Here is a 22058-nt window from a genome sequence, read left to right as displayed (position 1 = left end):
CATTTATAAATGACATAGTAATGTCTGTGGTCAAAATAAGTAATAGTTTTTTAATCCAGTATTCAGTACGTGCAAATGTTGGAGTACATGTGCTTCTGTCAGCGATGCACTTCCAATAGAACAAATATGGTATATGGTCTCTCTCTGGTAGCTTGTAATAAACACAAACAATGTTGACATTGTCACTGATGTATGGTACTCCATGTATATCTTTGGTAAGCCTACTATCTTTCTATCTTCTACATGTATCTAACCACAGCACCAATAAAAAATAAATACCAAATTCCAAAAATTAACTATGTATACACTATGTGCTAATAAAGGTTATTGTCTCATTACATAATTATGTAGTTCAATAAGTTCACCGTAAATAGAATGTATTGTTACTAATACATAGCGATTTTAAAAACAGTGGTAGTGTTTTGAAAGGGGGCGGGGTGTGCCTTAAAAAGATACACTTGTTCTATAACGAATTGTAACAGTTTTGAACTCTGACCCATACTGGTAGTATATATTTCCCTCTTAGCTTTTTAATGTCATATTGGCAATTGTACCTACTCACAATTAGAAATATTACTGTACAGTGAACCAATTTTCACATTCTTACAATCAATGTTTATTTATTTTGAGAGAGATGATATACAATTTTAATGCCTAATATTGTATTTGATTGCTGATGTCATAAAAAAAACACGTAAAGATTCTGGGGCATAGTTCACCAATAAATAATTAACTTTGTTAACTGATTGGTCCCTGACCTGCAGACCGGTATACACTTATCAATCACATTAAAATGAAAATCATGAACCCTTGTGTATACAATTATTATTATTACATTAGTGGTATTGATATCGCTATTTTTAGTATTTTACATACAATTAATATTGTATATACCGGTATCAGTATTGTATCAATTAGTATGCAGTGTCTATTTCAGATTGACATACTGTATTATATGACAAGGTGGGAATTGAATTGAAAACCTAATAGCATTTATTCCTCAAGCGTGACAAGTGTACATTGTATATTTAAGGATTATTACTGTAAAATGTTATTAGAAGCTGCGGCTTCTATTAAAATGGTACATTACAACAGAGGGGATGCGGCTTCAATTAGAGCATCTACACATATGAGAGATGGTGAATTTTTGGTTCTCAATTATTCAAAAAGAATGGGTGCGACTTCTATTAGCGATGCGGCTTCTAATACAGATTTTACGATACTAACAATATTGATAATTATATGAATCGCTAAATTTGATTTAAAAGATATTTCATGCACTTGGTTTTTGCCATGGGAGGAGTGTGCTGTGCAGGGAAATTGACTGCACAAAATGCCTCGCCAAGCGAGGAGAGTGCCGCTGCAAGAAGATTGAATGCAAAAAGTATCCCTGCACTCAGGGTTTTGATAACCTTGATATTCCAATTGGGATGTAAAGTCCTGATTTTTGCATTAAACTTGATTTCTCTGGGTTTTTTTGGTATGCTTTTTCATAGCCGTGGGTAAAAAATTTGAAACGATTGACAAAAATCTCATCCCCTGTGTCCTACCCTCCCTCGCCTATTGAAAACTACAAAAAACGCCACACTACAGTTTATATATTTTGATAACATACAGCATGAAAACACGAGATAAAATTAGAGTGCATCTCACTTTGAGATTACATTACATGTTGGGGGCATGGACTGTCAATCTCAATGTGCTCGTCTATTGATGAACAGGTTAATGGTGTGGTTGTTTGTTTGTTATTGATTTCCTCACAGCTGCTGAATATGACGTTCTGATAGTAGCATGATACTTAGTTGCCACATTTAATTTAGTTTGAGAATAAAGTTTGGTGATTTACCACATTTGTTTACATTAATAATTATTCTTTAAAATAATATAAGCCAAATAAATTTAATATTTCTGATATGCACCACAAAAAGGATACTGGGTACAGCAAGTAGGGTAGAATATTTTATATTAATTTTTTATTTTATTTTTATGAGTGTACTCTTGTCATTGCTAGAACATGGTTTAATTACAGAAATGAAATATGGATATATAGAATCTATTAACGTTAGTTTTCATGATAAACGTCTTTTATACAACTTTGTACATTTAGAAGGAAGGGCAATGAAATAAATAATTACAACATTGAGTAAATAGGGCAGGAAACAGAGGATACATTTTATTTGCCTTTAGTAACGTGACAATGTGAAATTTATCTGGACTTTGCATTTCATTTTCATCACTACCAAGGCTTAAGATGCTAGGCTAAACAAATGTGTGGTTCTGCAAAAGCAAGCTTTCTTACACAAAATTGACACTAATATGTGCATGGCAATGAAAAACCTAAGACAGACCAAGACTTGAATGCTCAAAGTTAGTGTCTTTGATCACCAGCCCCTGCATACTCCACAGTGTATATTGTATAACTTGCAGCAACCAAACCGTGTCCAATCAAAATTTCATTTTCTATCCTTCTCATTTGAGAGGCTTGTCTCTGAAGTGATGTACTGATTAAGTCACTGATTTACACAAATTCAGACATTGAATTGAAGCAATCTCTCAGCTAAAATCTGCATGTCTGGTGTACAGGTGAACTAGTACAAAAATGTATACAAAATTACATACTCATATTTTACACCCATGCTCAAAATGCATTGTATTCCCAGGTCTCACATCCATGAGGATACCATTCCAATGCAGGAAATTGTATATAAAATAAAACAACTAATTGGAATGATTTACAAACGTGTGCTTGTTCTAGTATTGTGCTTTCTTGCAAACTAATCTGCAGTGCAATATATAGCAACTAATGTCTTGGAAATTACCTCTTTCTAATATTGGTGTAGATTATTCACCCAGCCATTTCTTCTGACAACCTCGTTTTAGGGAAAGTCTGGACACGCTGGAGTTGATTCAAAGTATGGGCAGTAGTTTTATAGCTGTTTATTTGAGAGTTTGAGCTGAATTCAAGTTTTGCTCTACTGAGCATATGTCCAATGCATTATGGATGAGGGTATCTCATTGGGTATAAAATATCACCGGTACAAAATGTACACTGGAAACTCGCTGAAGGGTAATTTGTTAACAATAATCATAGCAGTAATAACGTACATGTATGGATTTTCAATTGTTAAATCGAGATCAATTATGAAGAAATACTTTCATTGTGAAAACAATGACAAATGTAAATTTCAGAGTTTTGTGTCTGAAAAGAATGTTGTTTTCTATTCCGATATCATAATGACATGAACACGTAATAACGAAACTGAAATGATGTATAATCATTGATTTTGTCAAAACATCATTAGAACAATTATTCTAGAAGCATTCACTTGCCCAGATGTTGTTGATGTCTTAAAATTGTTCCAATCTCTTTCATGACATGTCATTGTCAGTTAAATTGATGCATATGCGTATTTCATTTTTCCGATCAAATATGTCGTAAATAGGCTTTTAAGATTTAGAATTCCATGTAAAACAAGACAAAGTGCACACAGACTTATTGCCATAGAAATTGCAGGTCTTTTCAAATTTAGAGCAAAGTACATGTATCACTCCTACATGTATCTAGTTACCAGTAAATGCATGTATGGAGCTTCTTAATCTTATTGTCATAGCAACCTACTTTCTGTTCCTGTAAAATTACATTACATTGTTGTTGTTATTTTAAGTTACTACCGCATCATTTAATTGCACTAATATTTTTTTCTTTATGAAACCCAAAGATCTAACCAACTCAAATAAAAATTGTTTAGTTTGATCACTTCAAATTATTGACCAATCACAGAACATCTTACAAAGGTTTCTAAAATTATGGTGTGAAAGAAGATGGTACAAGCAATTTGATTGAAGGCTTATTTTGTAATAGTAACATTATGTTGGTCTGCCAGCCAATAAAAGTAACTAAAATATTGATTGAGGAAAGAAGCGGTAAAATCAGAAATGTATATTACATCATGGAGTAATCTGAGTAATCATTTTTTCTGTGATTTGATAATAAATGTATGGGAGCATGCAAGGTCAAAATTGCACAAAAGTCACTCCGACTCGCTGTCGTAGGGTTCTCTATAAAAATTCACTTGTAAATAATGTTGAGGTGACTTACAAAAGCTAATATAATACTAAGAAAGGACTGAAAGATACAACCGATTTAGGCAGCTTTTTGGTTTACACAGGATTTAGTCTAGACAAGTTTTATGTTGGTGCAGAGACTGTATAGAAATGTTTGTACATTGTAAAATAGGATATTCAATTTAAGGATATCGGATATCGTGATTGGTTATCAGCACCTGCTGTTGACAGGTAGTACGTTAAATGTGCTATATGACTGTCTACAATTGATTTATTGTTATGATCATAGTGGAATGAAACAGTTTTACTAATATTTTACACACCAGGAGAATTTTCTACTCACAATTGTCACTGACATCATGTTCCTGAGAAAAAAATGTTTATTTCACTTTGATTGCTCAGCTAGTAAATGCGTGTTTATTATAATCAGCAGAAAAAGTAAAAAAAAAAACAATAAAATTTTGTACCAAAAGAAAATAAAGCATTCCTGTTTAGTCTCATTTTAATATTTTTCTTGTAATTGGAACACTAAACTAGTTCATGTAAAAATGCGTATGCACACGTTTTTCCAAATAAATCACATGCTCATGGATTGTAATCAAAGAAGATGAATTCAGTTCGCTTAACCCAACATTGATTGATTGATTGATTTTGAAAGTTCTTCATGCCAAGAATGTTTTAATACACCTATACTATAAATATCTCCCTCTATTGACAATATGCTGTGATGTTAAAATTACATAAGTGGGTGTGAGCTATGTCGTTCAAATGTAAAACTGTGTTTTATTGTAAATTCATCACTATAAAGTGTGTTTTTTTCCAAGTGATTTTTTCATTGATCAGGGAATATTTGTATGAAATTTATTTTCACTGATTTTTGACAAGTTGAATGTAAAATATAGAAAACGATAATATATTTGCTGGATTTTATTTTCACTCAATCATCCCTTCAGCGAATATATCGAAAATTAATTCCAAGCGAAAATAAAGTATTTTACAGTATTTTCAAATGATAAAACACATAAAGTTTACTATTAAGAAACTTACTTCTGATTTCACAGACTGAACAGTGGATTAACCACTGGAGCATAGCACTTAACAGTCAGATTGAGATTGTGCTAAATATGTACCATGTATTGTTATTAGGATGGGTAGTACCGTACATGCGGTAGTATAGTCTTGAATACAACATGATAGCATTGTCCTTGGTGTGAAATTGCAGTTTTTATAATGATCATTCTGTTACGATCTATCGATGAAGCAAAAAATAAGATTTCCTGAAATTTCCACATGATGGGCAAGATACATGTATATGAGTAATCCCAATTTGTAGGAATGAGATGATGTACGTTATATTTCTCAAACCCAGATGTGTATGTTATATTTCTCAAACCCAGATGTGCATTCGTAGATTTCTGACTTGTGTCCGCTTTATTTTGCTTTGTTGTAGATTTACTTCAGTGTACGCATGAACCGAATGTGAACATTCCACAGTTGGGAGAATTACTCATTGATAGAAGTAACAATACAAGTTGGGTTATTGTGTTTAAAGCTTTAGTAACATCACATCATCTCTGTGTTTACGGTAATGAAGTAAGTATTTAAATATACCAAGTGTTCACACTAGTGTTTAGTTACATCACATCATCTCTGTGTTTATGGTAATGAAGTATTTACATATACCAATTGTTCATACTAGTGTTCAGTTACTTACATCTCTATGTTTACGGTAGTGAAGTAAGTATTTAAATATTCCAAGTGTTCACATTAGTGTTTAGTCACATCGCATTATCTGTGTTTATGGTAATGAAGTAAGTATTTAAATATACCAAGTGTTCACACTAGTGTTTAGTCATATCGCATTATCTCTGTGTTTACAGTAATGAAGTAAGTATTTAAATATACCAAGTGTTCACACTAGTGTTTAGTCACATCGCATTATCTCTGTTTATGGTAATGAAGTAAGTATTTAAATATACCAAGTGTTCACACTAGTGTTTAGTCACATCACATTATCTCTGTTTATGTTAATGAAGTAAGTATTTAAATATACCAAGTGTTCACACTAGTGTTTAGTTACATCGCATTATCTGTGTTTATGGTAATGAAGTAAGTATTTAAATATACCAAGTGTTAACACTAGTGTTTAGTTACATCGCATTATCTGTGTTTATGGTAATGAAGTAAGTATTTAAATATACCAAGTGTTAACACTAGTGTTTAGTTACATCACATCATCTCTGTGTTTATGGTAATGAAGTATTTACATATACCAATTGTTCATACTAGTGTTCAGTTACTTACATCTCTATGTTTACGGTAGTGAAGTAAGTATTTAAATATTCCAAGTGTTCACATTAGTGTTTAGTCACATCGCATTATCTGTGTTTATGGTAATGAAGTAAGTATTTAAATATACCAAGTGTTCACACTAGTGTTTAGTCATATCGCATTATCTCTGTGTTTACAGTAATGAAGTAAGTATTTAAATATACCAAGTGTTCACACTAGTGTTTAGTCACATCGCATTATCTCTGTTTATGGTAATGAAGTAAGTATTTAAATATACCAAGTGTTCACACTAGTGTTTAGTTACATCGCATTATCTGTGTTTATGGTAATGAAGTAAGTATTTAAATATACCAAGTGTTAACACTAGTGTTTAGTTACATCGCATTATCTGTGTTTATGGTAATGAAGTAAGTATTTAAATATACCAAGTGTTCACACTAGTGTTTAGTCACATCACATTATCTCTGTGTTTATGGTAATGAAGTAAGTATTTAAATATACCAAGTGTTAACACTAGTGTTTAGTTACATCGCATTATCTGTGTTTATGGTAATGAAGTAAGTATTTAAATATACCAAGTGTTCACACTAGTGTTTAGTCACATCACATTATCTCTCTGTTTATGGTAATGAAGTAAGTATTTAAATATACCAAGTGTTCACACTAGTGTTTAGTCACATCACATTATCTCTGTTTATGGTAATGAAGTAAGTATTTAAATATACCAAGTGTTCACACTAGTGTTTAGTCACATCACATTATCTCTGTGTTTATGGTAATGAAGTAAGTATTTAAATATACCAAGTGTTCACACTAGTGTTTAGTTACATCGCATTATCTGTGTTTATGGTAATGAAGTAAGTATTTAAATATACCAAGTGTTAACACTAGTGTTTAGTTACACCACATCATCTCTGTGTTTATGGTAATGAAGTATTTACATATACCAATTGTTCATACTAGTGTTCAGTTACTTACATCTCTATGTTTACGGTAGTGAAGTAAGTATTTAAATATTCCAAGTGTTCACACTAGTGTTTAGTTACATCACATCGTCTCTGTGTTTACGGTAATGAAGTATTTGAATATACCAAGTGTTTACACTAGTGTTCAGTCACATCACATTATCTCTGTGTTTACGGTAATGAAGTAATTATTTAAATATACCAAGTGTTCACACTAGTTATAAAATTATATGCTTGAAATTATGTCTTATTAAATATTAAGATTTTGTTAATGTTCGTTTCTTTCGTTACAGCGATATTCTCAGTACTTGGCATCAAGAAACAATTTATTCAACTTGTCCAATTTTGTTGACAGAACTGCACCTCAAGGTAATGATTTCGTTATTGAATTTTCCGTTCATTGTGAGATCACCACGTTATGCGTGAAATGGAACGTAAAAACAGCACAAACAAAGGTCATAGCGTCGTAGTGGTGTCAAACATTGTGTGGGATTCGACAAACGTGAAAGTATTTTGGGGGAAATTTCTATGTTTAATAATGTGCTACACATTTGATGGTGGTCAATTTCAATGAAGTAAGGGTATTCAAACGCAATATTCCCCTGTCAAAGATAAGCCTTTTGATGTGAGTTACGAAATAAAGAAATTCGTGTTCAAAATCAAATCAATCGATTTTTGTGGCAGACGTTTGGCACGCGTCTTTCACGCAATTCGTGAGATCTCGCAGTTGAACAGAAAATAACCTTTTGATTATATTGCACTTGGAATAAAAATGTACATTGCTTTAATTCACTAAAATTAATTCCTTCCATACTGCGTGAAGTTCAGCTAAATTTGGTTATAAACTGGGCAGGTTTGGAGAGAACAGAGTCCCCATGATATTTATCGTTTATCTCCATTTATTGACAACTGTATATACTTCATGCAGTGTCTCTCTGCTGACTGTTTTTAACTTTGCAACTTGCTTTAATACCAAGATAATCCAGATTAAAATATGTAACAATTTCTAAAACATGCTTATAATGTAAATCCCAGCTTTTCTGTTCACAGCTCAAGTTACCGATACTTTTGTGGTGGTAGAACAAGTTGACTTGTGTGGATGACAGAATTTCAGCATTGCCTCACTTGTACGTTTGTTGATTTGTTTAATAACAACCAACTATGTGTGTTTGCTTATCTTATCACAGGCTATGATATGTCAACTTATGTGAGGCGTTATGCAAAATATCTTAATGAGAAATCTGTGGCTTATAGAACGGTGGCATTCGATTTCTGTCGTGTGAAAAGAGGGTAAGAGGAATGACTTATTAGTTAATTCTAGAAAAGAAATAGGATAGGATAGAATAGAATAGAATAGAATAGAATAGAATAGAATAGAATAGAATAGAATAGAATAGAATAGAACATAATAGAAAAAGCTTCTAAATAAGACAATAAAAATATGTAATACAATATAACACAAACAAGAAATGGATTACAAATCCAAGATCGCAATATGATAAGTTATGCTTGGACTGTACTTTTTATCTTATACAATGGTTTTTACTGGTAAACAAATCAAGTTGGACTGGATCTATTATAATTTATAAAAATGTTATTCTATGACAATTAACAAGAATTGTTCTTCATGTTCGCAGGAAAGAAGATGGAATTCTTCGAACAATGGCAGCAGAGAAGGTACATGTGTAGTTAAATAAAGTGCCTCGATTGTCACCACATTGGATGTTCATCACATTTGGTGCAAGTTCCATGTGAGGTGTACAACCTGTGGATATGTCTTTCCTTCCCAAACTTTGACGACTGTGGTATTTTAAATTAAATAATTCAAGAATATAATTATGTGACTATACCTTGATGACACATGGGTTTATAATATGAATGTTTCAGCAGTTGCATTGAATGCCTGTATCGCACTTGGTTGAATGTGTGTGGTAGTTATTGTGGTGCACAATAGACATCATGAACAAATGTGAAAGAATTAATAACCGGGTTGTTTGACGTGGTTGTGTGTTTGCCTTGCATTAGAAAGGTTGTGTGTATGATTCCTTCAGCTGACTTTACTGAACAAAGAAATGATAACCAGGGTGTTGGACGTGGTTGTGTGTTTGCCTTGCATCAGAAAGGTTGTGTGTTTGATCTCTTCAGCTGACTTCACTGAACAAAGAAATGATAACCAGGGTGTTGGACGTGGTTGTGTGTTTGCCTTGCATCAGAAAGGTTGTGTGTTTGATCTCTTCAGTTGACTTCCCTAAACAAAGAAATGATAACCAGGGTGTTGGACGTGGTTGTGTGGTTGCCTTGCATCAGAAAGGTTGTGTGTTTTGATCTCTTCAGCTGACTTCACTGAACAAAGAAATGATAACCAGGGTGCTTGACGTGGTTGTGTGTTTGCCTTGCATCAGAAAGGTTGTGTGTTTGATCTCTTCAGCTGACTTCCCTGAACAAAGAAATGATAACCAGGGTGTTGGACGTGGTTGTGTGTTTGCCTTGCATCAGAAAGGTTGTGTGTTTGATCTCTTCAGCTGACTTCCCTGAACAAAGAAATGATAACCAGGGTGTTGGACGTGGTTGTGTGTTTGCCTTGCATCAGAAAGGTTGTGTGTTTGATCTTTTCAGCTGACTTCCCTGAACAAAGAAATGATAACCAGGGAGTTGGACGTGGTTGTGTGGTTGCCTTGCATCAGAAAGGTTGTGTGTTTGATCTCTTCAGCTGACTTCCCTGAACAAAGAAATGATAACCAGGGTGTTGGACGTGGTTGTGTGGTTGCCTTGCAACAGAAAGGATGTGTGTTTGATCTCTTCAGCTGACTTCACTGAACAAAGAAATGATAACCAGGGTGTTGGACGTGGTTCTGTGGTTGCCTTGCAACAGAAAGGATGTGTGTTTGATCTCTTCAGCTGACTTCCCTGAACAAAGAAATGATAACCAGGGTGTTGGACGTGGTTGTGTGGTTGCCTTGCAACAGAAAGGATGTGTGTTTGATCTCTTCAGCTGACTTCACTGAACAAAGAAATGATAACCAGGGTGTTGGACGTGGTTGTGTGGTTGCCTTGCAACAGAAAGGATGTGTGTTTGATCTCTTCAGCTGACTTCCCTGAACAAAGAAATGATAACCAGGGTGTTGGACGTGGTTGTGTGGTTGCCTTGCATTAGAAAGGTTGTGTGTTTGATCTCTTCAGCTGACTTCACTGAACAAAGAAATGATAACCAGGGTGTTGGACGTGGTTGTGTGTTTGCCTTGCATTAGAAAGGTTGTGTGTCTGATCTTTTCAGCTGACTTCCCTGAGCAGTATAAATTAACTATTAGGTTAGGGAGAATTGCATCCTATTGGACTGGAACAATAATCACTTGATCCCTATTCCAGTGCATGTTATAATGACGTATTTTCATCACGAAGTGTAATGAGTTACCATGGCATTCTTAGCTTTTTTCTCAAATGTGAATCTTCATAAGACCAAAGAATTCCAGATTTATCTTTAGTTTATTTTCATGTTGAATCAAATAAATAAATAATGTATATTAAATGAGGATTAAACTTTGTCTCTGCGAAAACTTACAGGACCTTTTGTATAATGCGTTTCATCAGTTTGTAAATTATTAGTAAATTGTTCTGATTAATTGTTAACATATATGCAATATATCCATGCTGTTTTGTATCATCTACCACATGTTATTGGATATGTATGTAGTTGGGTTTCTCCTCCAGGGATTTATGTGAAGTGCAGTGATTACTTCAAAACAGTCTCATTTCTAATTGAATAGTAAATTGTCAAGTTCAGGTGTGTAGTCAGATTACTAATTGTTGATTGTTTTTCCACTCCAACAACAGCTGTTGAAGTCATTACCAGTAATCCAAACCCAGTTGGATGCATTATTAGATTTTGAAGTAAGTATCGTTTTCACGTCATCCACTTCACAAGCTTTTTGATCACAGTAATGCCTTTTATATCGTCTAGAGGCTCATCAAATCTCCCTGTTTTCAGAAATCTTGAAGTGTGAATCATACAAACATGGTATGCATCTCTTCAAAATTAAAACAAATGTGAAGGTGAAGTCTGAATTTCAAATAATGAAATATGGTACTGTCATGAAATATTATAAAAATGTTGCTGAAAAAAACTGTATCGGATGGCATTTGAAATGATTTTACTCTGTCTGTGAGTGAATGCGTAGATGCTAATTTTCTCAGAAGGTTCAGAAATTGCTTTTGCACAGTTTTAATTGTACTTCTGTGATGTTGGAAATCATCTAGATACGTTGTGACTTTCCTATCACATTTAGTGCAACAGATCTCTCAAAACAATATCAAAACATTATGGATGTTTTCATTCATCTATCAATACATCACAAAAGTACTTCTTCATCAGAGGGATAAACACTGTAGAAAAAGTGGTTGACGATTGTTTTTTAATTTCTCTATACTCTGTGGTTGGGAATTGTGGCATGATTTCATTTTGCTAATAATTTTCTAATGTTTGGTTTCAGTGTTCTTCAAATGAATTAACTAACGGTGTGATCAACAGTTGTTTTCTTCTACTCTTTAAAGACAGCATTAGACTATTTGCCTGTTACAATGATGGCATTATCAATCTCCTGGGTAAGTCTTTTTGCTAATATCCATTGTACTGACCAATCATCCATGCATGTCAGGGATTGACGAAAATAAGCTATAGTAAATATATAGGCAACATACATTTTGGACAAGTGAGTTTGAATGTTAATATGAAACCTCTACAGTATAATATGTACCATATACTTATATTTGTTGTCACTTAAATCAATGCTTGAGACTATTTTTTTTTAATTAATAATTAAGAGAAATATAATGAGCACATGTTCCACAATATAATGTTTCTTGGAACCTGCCTGAAGAGGGCGATATACTCAATCATCCATGCATGTCAGGGATTGACAAAAATAAGCTATAGTAAATATATAGGCAACATACATTTTGGACAAGTGAGTTTGAATGTTAATATGAAACCTCTACAGTATAATATGTACCATATACTTATATTTGTAGTCACTTAAATCAATGTTTGAGACTATTTTTCCAATTGATGATTAAGAAAAATATTTTAATGAGCACATGTTCCACAATATAATGTTTCTTGGAACCTGCCTGAAAAGGGTGATATACACACATATGTGTTACCTCTGTAATATACAGTATTGTTAAGGGGCGGTGGTCGTCGTGCAGCGCGTGTTCGAATTTCATGTAAATAAACAATGTATTTTACACGCGTTGTATGCGTCGCTATGAGTCCCATATCGAACAGAACGCGACGCGACGACTGCCCCCCTTTAAACACTAAAGGCTATCAGTTCACTGAGCTTCATGTAATCTTTGCAGAACAATATTTTGACATGAACAAGAAACAGTGCAAAGAAGCTCTGGACATTTACAGAAAGTTTTTGATCAGGATGGAGCGCATGTCAGAATTCCTAAAAGTTGCTGAGGTGAGTTTGCTGTATATTGTTATACATGCAATATGTAATAATTTGTGAAATTTGTCGGAATTGTACCTTTGCTGTAATTTGAATGTAATTCTGTGTTTGTTGTATTTGCTCTATTAGTATTGCTCCTCAAAAAGATTGGATCATTTACTTTAACATCGTGGTGGATCCCACATGCTTCACAACATGCTTTACAACAACTGTATTGCTTTATGTACACCGTACCCACAAATCAATTAAAGCTAATGCATTCAACATTGCATTTATGTTTATGCATGTTCTTCTAATAGGGCAATTACTGTATTTCATAAAATTTTAGGAACTTGCATCATCTATACTGTATTTGCTCTATTAGAAGCACATCTCCAATAGAAGCATATATAAACCTAAAATTATGTCTGTTGTAAACTGGATAATTAAAATATAACTTGTTTGACCAAAGTAAGTCTTCTGTAATTTACAAAAGCATATGTGCTACTAATAGAGCAAATACAGTAATACCTTATTACAAGTCACATGACTGGTATTGAAGGCGAAGAATATTTACATCATCCTAATTGCCTTGATCTATAGTCATCAATATTTTTTTGAAAAATGTATTCTCAGTATATTTTTGATTTTAGATGTTAGGGATGTAGAAAAGGGGGGTATATGCAGATGCAAGTGCAAACGTGAGGAAAGTAGTCAAAAGTCCCCTCCTCTACTTCTTTATTGCTTGCTTTAAGGCTGCTTGCGATTGTAAATTGGTTTTAATTTTGTACTCCAACCCAGCAATAATGTCAGCTAATGTGTAAAAATGTATTGCAAGCAATGTTACTTCCAAGAAACTCTCATTAGATTGAATTTTTAAATGTAAATAGTCATGTTGCTGTATGTCTGTCATGTATTAAAGTCGTCTACATCAAGTTCACTGTGTGTGTATATCTAATGTTTTTGATGTAGAGATTTCCAAGATATCCTGTTTTTAGAGTAGGATAGTCGTAATTTCATATTAGATTGTCATCTTTGGAAAGTTTTGTTTGAGGCAGTACATAGCTTATTTCCTTATAATTTGAGATTTATCTTGGAAGATTTTGCTCTGGAAACATTCTAAATTTGTTGTTTAAATCTCTCCTAAATTTCTGCTCAAGTTGCCGGTAAGTAATGGTTGTCACAAGAACAGTCAAATTCATGTGTCTGCTGGTTGAAATAGATCCCTGCATGTCCCTTTCCTTTAATTTACTCTTCCTTTGTGGTTATTTTGTCTGATAGAGGGCGCTGTTAGGCCATTTTATGTTTTACTTTATTGAAAGAGAAAACATTACTCTTCCTTTTAGTTTTTGTGAATAATGAAGTGGTCTCCCTAAGTTTAAGTAAATAATGAAGTTGTGGTCTTCCTAATTGTTAGTGAATAAGGAAGTGGTCTCCCTAAGTGTTAGTGAATAAGGAAGTGGTCTCCCTAAGTTTGAGTAAATAATGAAGTTGTGGTCTTCCTAAGTTTTAGTGATTAATGTAGTTGTCGTCTTCCTAATTGTTAGTGAATAATGAAGTAGTCTCCCTAAGTTTGAGTAAATAATGAAGTTGTGGTCTTCCTAAGTTTTAGTGATTAATGTAGTTGTGGTCTTCCTAATTGTTAGTGAATAATGAAGTGGTCTCCCTAAGTTTAAGTAAATAATGAAGTTGAGGTCTTCCTAAGTTTTAGTGATTAATGTAGTTGTGGTCTTTCTAAGTTTTAGTGATTAATGTAGTTGTGATCTTCCTAATTGTTAGTGAATAATGAAGTTGTGGTCTTCCTAAGTTTTAGTGATTAATGTAGTTGTCGTCTTCCTAATTGTTAGTGAATAATGAAGTGGTCTTCCTAAGTTTAAGTAAATAATGAAGTTGTGGTCTTCCTAAGTTTTAGTGATTAATGTAGTTGTCGTCTTCCTAATTGTTGTTGAATAATGAAGTGGTCTTCCTAAGTTTAAGTAAATAATGAAGTTGTGGTCTTCCTAAGTTTTAGTGATTAATGTAGTTGTCGTCTTCCTAATTGTTAATGAATAATGAAGTGGTCTCCCTAAGTTTAAGTAAATAATGAAGTTGTGGTCTTCCTAAGTTTTAGTGAATAATGAAGTTGTGGTCTTCCTAAGTTTTAGTGATTAATGTAGTTGTCGTCTTCCTAATTGTTAGTGAATAATGAAGTGGTCTTCCTATGTTTAAGTAAATAATGAAGTTGTGGTCTTCCTAAGTTTTAGTGATTAATGTAGTTGTCGTCTTCCTAATTGTTAGTGAATAATGAAGTGGTCTTCCTAAGTTTAAGTAAATAATGAAGTTGTGGTCTTCCTAAGTTTTAGTGATTAATGTAGTTGTCGTCTTCCTAATTGTTAGTGAATAATGAAGTGGTCTTCCTAAGTTTAAGTAAATAATGAAGTTGTGGTCTTCCTAAGTTTTAGTGATTAATGTAGTTGTCGTCTTCCTAATTGTTAGTGAATAATGAAGTGGTCTCCCTAAGTTTAAGTAAATAATGAAGTTGTGGTCTTCCTAAGTTTTAGTGAATAATGAAGTTGTGGTCTTCCTAAGTTTTAGTGATTAATGTAGTTGTGGTCTTCCTAAGTTTTAGTGATTAATGTAGTTGTTGTCGCACTAAGTTTAAGTGAATAATGACGTTGTGTCTTCCTAAGTTTTAGTGAATAATGAAGTTGTTGTCTTCCTAAGTTTTAGTGAATAATGTAGTTGTTGTCTTCCTAAGTTTTAGTGAATAATGTAGTTGTTGTCGCACTAAGTTTAAGTAAATAATGACGTTGTGGTCTTCCTAAGTTTTAGTGAATAATGAAGTTGTTGTCGCACTAAGTTTTAGTGAATAATGACGTTGTGTCTTCCTAAGTTTTAGTGAATAATGAAGTTGTTGTCTTCCTAAGTTTTAGTGAATAATGAAGTTGTTGTCTTCCTAAGTTTTAGTGAATAATGAAGTTGTGGTCTTCCTAAGTTTTAGTGATTAATGTAGTTGTGGTCTTCCTAAGTTTTAGTGATTAATGTAGTTGTCATCTTCCTAATTGTTAGTGAATAATGAAGTGGTCTCTCTAAGTTTTGGTGATTAATGTAGTTGTTGTCTCACTAAGTTTAAGTAAATAATGACGTTGTGTCTTCCTAAGTTTTAGTGAATAATGAAGTTGTTGTCTCACTAAGTTCTAGTAAATAATGACGTTGTGTCTTCCTAATTGTTAGTGAATAATGAAGTTGTTGTCGCACTAAGTTTTAGTAAATAGTGATGTATATTTGATTACTTGAACATTTCTCTCATATTTAAAACTTCTTATTTAAGTAGTCATTGTCACTAAATCCTAACATATGACAGAACAGAACAGATGCAACCTACATGTACCCACTGCAAGTAAAGACTATCTACCAGTATTTCATTACGCTCTCTTCTTGAAGCCCACACAAACAAAGACGTATCAAATAAATTATCTGGGTCATGTGACGTTGGCCAGTAGAGAATAATGCCCTACATGAGGTTGTAGTCATGAGATGCCACCAACAATATGTGCTACCCATCTGGAGTGGTGTGTGAAAATTACCAAAAACACATTTCGTTTATTAGATTCATTTTAAAATCAAGTTGCTCACTTACTTGTTTATTTGTGCAGCTTATAATGTGGGACTTAAAATGTTTTGTCCATACTGGTAGTTCAAACATCAACGCTTATAATCGGAGATATGCTGCAAAATTGGCTACCCTTAGTGTCGTAGGATAGGTCTTAATAGGTTTATGTTAACTTGTGCCTGAATGTATTTAGCTTATTGTTGCTGTGCAAGGATTGTACTTGCTGAAATTTGTAATTGTTATTTGTATTGTGTGCACATGTTTTCCGTATATCCTCCATCCCCAAATCTGTATATGTGTTAGCTTTCAATTCAAACCATAACTGTGAATACAACTCTTTGTTTTGTCATCTTGTTCACTGCAAATCACTTTTATTTCGTGAGAGAAAGAGTTAAAAACTATGGATTCTTGTGATTGAAATTTTTATTTTAATATTGAAACATGCTCAAAGAAACGTAATCTCTTCAGTTTGGGTATGGTGTTGAGATGATTTAAATTAATGTGCTCAAACCATGTTGTTTATAATATTTGTTGCATTTATTTCACACTTGGAAACTTTTGTTTGCGAAATAGGGGGTCAATGTTTAAAGAAGCGATTACATGATCTTTGCACATGTTTTAATTAATGGTCAGGCAAGGAGCCATCATGACTTGAACAAAATTTGGTCCCAGGTAACACATTGAAAATGGTCAATCACAAACATTTCTCTTAGCGAAAGTTGAATGGCTTACAGTGATTTGCTTACTAACTTTTATTTTTGTACTAATATTTACTTTTGTATTTAGTTTTATGACAGTGATCAGTGTGAGATCAGTTGTCTTCATGGAAAGTGCCCTCTACGGTGGTGTTCAAAAAACACATAACTCAACACCAGAGGGCGCATTTTTATTTGCAAGTCAACTCTAGAGGGCACTATTCGTATTATTCTTACTAACCAGTGTTTTCTTTGTACAGCAATGTGTTAGAGTTGGTAGAAATGTAACAAATTCACTGCATGACATAGTGGTTACTTGAAATGATGATGTCTCAATAATGACACAATTACAAAATATGTAATGAAATACTCGTTTAACATGGGTGTTATTTCATTAATGTAGTCTATGTTAATTTCTTGTAAAGGATTCTTTAAAAATTTGGAAAATGATTATGTGTTTGTTGCAAAAATTGAATTTGTTAATTCCAGAAATTGGTAAATCAATTTTGAATGGTGTTATAGTGTATTCTAGGAGTAAACTTCTGTGCAATGCTGTTATACAAACACAGTCCATGTGTAATGTAATGCAATTTTCAAGCCACCTCTGGGCTCTATTTAACTATACAAAAAATCTATAGTATCATTGTCAATGACAATATCAACTAATTTTTTGTAGTATTGGCCTAAGTTACTAACATTAACAAATCTGTATTTGAAGCCATGTCCCTAATAAAAGCCGCAGCATGTTTTTTGATCAATCGATTTTTGGTGATTTTCTCATATGTGTAGATGCTGTAATAGAAGCTGCATCTTCTCTGTTTTATTGCACCATTTTAATAGGAACTGCTCCTTTTAATACAGATTTCACAGTAATATAAGACAAATCTAGACAGGATACTGAGCACAATTAATTTAAACTAACTTAAAGCCTGTAGAATCATATGATCAATATTGTATCATTTCTGTTTACAGCAAGTGGGGATAGACAAAGGAGAAATTCCAGATCTTGCAAAGGTATGTATGAAATTAAGTGATACTTATAATATCCGGGGAGAAAATAAACAGCATATGTACTCCATGGATAAATGTCCCACTATCACATTAGTGCATGTAGCTTTCTAACTGTACAAATGAAATGAAGGTTAGTGTAACAAAATAACCGTGGTGACAGCATCTTTGATATGTATATGCATCCTACAACAGGGGTTTTTCCAGAAAAAATGAACAAGAGAGAGCACACACAGGCGGATCGACCTGGAAACGCCATGTCTGAAGGTTTTTGCGCTGTTTTATGACTTTTATGCAATTCAGTAAGAGGGCGCCAGCCGAGAGTTTCAGGGCACTGTGTCCCTGTTCCCCGGTTTAGAAAAAAACCCTGCTACAATGTTTTCATTACTGTATGGTAATTTCTGCTTACGACACATTTCTACTTACGACACATTTCTACTTACAACACATTTCTACTTACAACACATTTCTACTTACAACACATTTCTACTTACAACACATTTCTACTTACAACACATTTCTACTTACGACACATTTCTACTTACGACACATTTCTACTTACAACACATTTCTACTTACGACACATTTCTACTTACGACACATTTCTACTTACGACACATTTCTACTTACAACACATTTCTACTTACGACACATTTCTACTTACGACACATTTCTACTTACGACACATTTCTACTTACGACACATTTCTACTTACGACACATTTCTACTTACGACACATTTCTACTTACGACACATTTCTACTTACGACACATTTCTACTTACGACACATTTCTACTTACGACACATTTCTACTTACGACACATTTCTACTTACGACACATTTCTACTTACGACACATTTCTACTTACGACACATTTCTACTTACGACACATTTCTACTTACGACACATTTCTACTTACGACACATTTCTACTTACGACACATTTCTACTTACGACACATTTCTACTTACGACACATTTCTACTTACGACACATTTCTACTTACGACACATTTCTACTTACGACACATTTCTACTTACGACACATTTCTACTTACGACACATTTCTACTTACGACACATTTCTACTTACGACACATTTCTACTTACGACACATTTCTACTTACGACACATTTCTACTTACGACACATTTCTACTTACGACACATTTCTACTTACGACACATTTCTACTTACGACACATTTCTACTTACGACACATTTCTACTTACGACACATTTCTACTTACGACACATTTCTACTTACGACACATTTCTACTTACGACACATTTCTGGGTATAAGTGGCTGTATTCTCATGGGAATACTATATTGTGTAATAACATTTCTTATAGAAAACAAAAGATGTATATACTGTGAAATACTTTATTTTAGCTGGAATTAATTTTCGCTGAAAATATTTTTTGGATGTTTTGTATGGAATTTATTTTCACTGACTGTTGTCGAGTTTATTGTAAAATATAGGAATAAAGGTATATTCGCTGGATTTGATTTTCACTGAATCATTCCTACAGCGAAAATTAATTCCAAGCGAAATAAAAGTATTTTACAGTAGTTCGGCTATATATCGTTAGTTTCAGACATTTGCCAAGGTGTATTTTCATGTTATAGTCGCTATATGTTATACAGTTATTTTAACGTACTAACGTTATCTTAGAGTGCACAATGGGATTCATTTCCCTGACATACTAGTTTACAGTAGTTTTCGTATTACTGTACTCATTCATCAAATCCGATATATCTCATGACCACTCAGTGGATATCTTCTCTATATACTTCGTAGCTGACCATATCAACGACTTCTACTGAAGTTGACCCATTTATTTACTCGTCTGTGGTGAGCTAACACTATCTATAAATGGACATGTCTGTATTCAGGTTTACAAAATCGATAGAATCTAAGTTATTGCTGTGTGTGATATCAGAAAGGCTGAAAAAAATGTGTTTGTTTGTGATATACAGTATATGTTCTATTTGAAGTGTATGCTTTTTACTAAATCCATAGACCAATAATGTGTAACGAAGGAAGGTCTAAATTACTGTTAAAAAATGTGTAAAAGAGCAGACAAATGTATAGTTGGTATGTGGCTGGGATTTTACAAACTGTACTTTTATCAGAGATAAATTTCAAGTGAATAAAGAATGTGCACATTCTAAGCTCAATTTAAGAGTTTCCCATGGCAACAGATGCTACTCCATGTACCAGCTTCTTCATTGTATGCATCTCCATTTTTGATGAGCAAATATGGAATAGTCACTTAATAATTCAGTGGGAAGCAATTTTTGATGTGATTATGTGAGTATACTTTTTGTGAGACATGTAGGGGTAATCCACTTTGATAAAGCATGTAGTGCATTTGAGTCCTGTATCCAAATTGGTGAAAAATGCAGAATATTGGGTTACAAAGTAATTTGGTTCATTCATGTAAACAACACATTGTCAAATCAATGGCGTGAGTCTGTTCCCAAATATTGACTCATCTAAACCCTGTTTGTTTCTATGTTGCATTCTTTATTATTATATATTCACCATGTGTGCTGTTGAATTTTAAAACATTCTCCCTGAAAAGATCTGTATTGTCCTCGGACGTCGAGACTGTGTGCAAAAATAAAAAAAATATGTCAAGATTTGAGGCCAGGTCAGTGCACTAGCCAAGATCTCGTAAATTGACTTTACCAGAAAAGTATGTGTAAGAATCAAAACCATGCTTCCTGAGGTCCAGGTATGTCGGGACAGTGTAACTTTTAGTGTGGCTTGTGCACCTCTTCTCTCCCCCTTGGGTGAGAATTTGTACTACAAAAAATGTGCCACAGATGTGAGAAATGGTGGAGGTTGTTCTTGAGATACAAAATGTATTAGTATTTACACTGTGTGCCACATTGACTGGTACAACTATGAAAAAAGTTTGTAAACTATTAATTAAGCAAAGGATTTTTGTTGTGTGATATTTGTTTAAAACTACAGGTGCTGAAGCCATTACCAGACATGCAAGGTGGTGTGAGTTTATTACTTTATTTTAATTATTCTTTGACGACTTGTTTTGTCAGCCAAAATAAAAAGTAAAATCTAACGTCCCAGAGATTATTGTTTTCTAAATCAGAACCTGTGTAGTATATCCCACACCAGTGATTGGTGTCGTAGGACGTGTATGTAAATGTCTTGAAATGGGTATAGTGCGAAATAGTACTAGATCTAGCCCATTTAACACATGTACATACCTCCATAGACATCCAAATAAAAAATCTTGTCACAGTGATTATGATTACTACGTTAATAATCTTTTAAACGGCTAAGCCAACTTTTGTTTTGTTTCACAAAAAAAACATCCTGAGAAGTTTTCGAAAACAATATAAAAATATCACATCAACACGCATCAAAAGGTTGAACAATATTTGGCTACACTAAACAAGTCGCTGTGTTTTATTTTCCTACTTTTAAGTGATATATAGATTTACATTTACGTGGTGATCACTAACAAGGGAGCGGCTTTTTTCACGTTTTCCTTTTCTTTTTTTTATCAGTGCTCTGCATCGTTTCATTCTTATTATATTTTCTGAGCTGATTAAAAAGCAGCTGTACTAATCTCACACCATATTTCATGTCCGGCTCACTCCGTTTTCAAAATGGCTTGGTACAGGTGGCTATTCCATGTGCTGTCCACTTCGTTTTTGTAGTGGCTTGGTATAGGTGACTCTAAAGATCAAGAAAGAAAAACAGCAATATGTGTTCTGTAATATTTTCTTAGACTCGATAGAGTTTTTTGCGTCAAAGACTTGGTCTGAGTATGTAGTGCTTTTTAAAATTAAATGTTCTGACTGTCTGTAAATACGATTACACATTAGTATCGTATCAACCGTCGTCAGTAGGCTGTTTTTTGCCCCCTTATAGTCAGCAACAACCACTTAAACAGTAACACTGGTTTCACCTACTTGGTGAAGGAGTTGATATTGGTGAAAGCAAATGCAATAACAACTGTAAAAACAACACAAGTTACAGTTA

At 33.6% G+C, this 22058-nt stretch overlaps 1 protein-coding gene across 9 annotated transcripts in view; it reads left to right on the top strand.

Annotated features, from left to right (window-relative positions):
* Positions 1-22058, top strand: part of LOC100367630 (phosphatidylinositol-binding clathrin assembly protein LAP-like) — an 85047-nt gene that overhangs the window by 29563 nt on the left and 33426 nt on the right. For all 9 annotated transcript variants that reach the window (XM_085504865.1, XM_078012427.2, XM_078012426.2 and 6 more), the window contains exons 2-9: positions 5516-5658; positions 7616-7691; positions 8510-8612; positions 8960-8999; positions 11154-11210; positions 11810-11921; positions 12678-12784; positions 18011-18052. In XM_085504865.1, the coding sequence (XP_085360991.1) occupies positions 5516-5658; positions 7616-7691; positions 8510-8612; positions 8960-8999; positions 11154-11210; positions 11810-11921; positions 12678-12784; positions 18011-18052 (680 nt within the window). The remainder of the gene's footprint in view (positions 1-5515; positions 5659-7615; positions 7692-8509; positions 8613-8959; positions 9000-11153; positions 11211-11809; positions 11922-12677; positions 12785-18010; positions 18053-22058) is intronic.

The sequence above is a fragment of the Saccoglossus kowalevskii genome, chromosome 11 (assembly GCF_978046115.1).
Source record: "Saccoglossus kowalevskii chromosome 11, keSacKowa6.1, whole genome shotgun sequence".
NCBI lineage: Eukaryota > Metazoa > Hemichordata > Enteropneusta > Harrimaniidae > Saccoglossus > Saccoglossus kowalevskii.
This window is presented reverse-complemented; position numbering and strand designations above follow the sequence as displayed.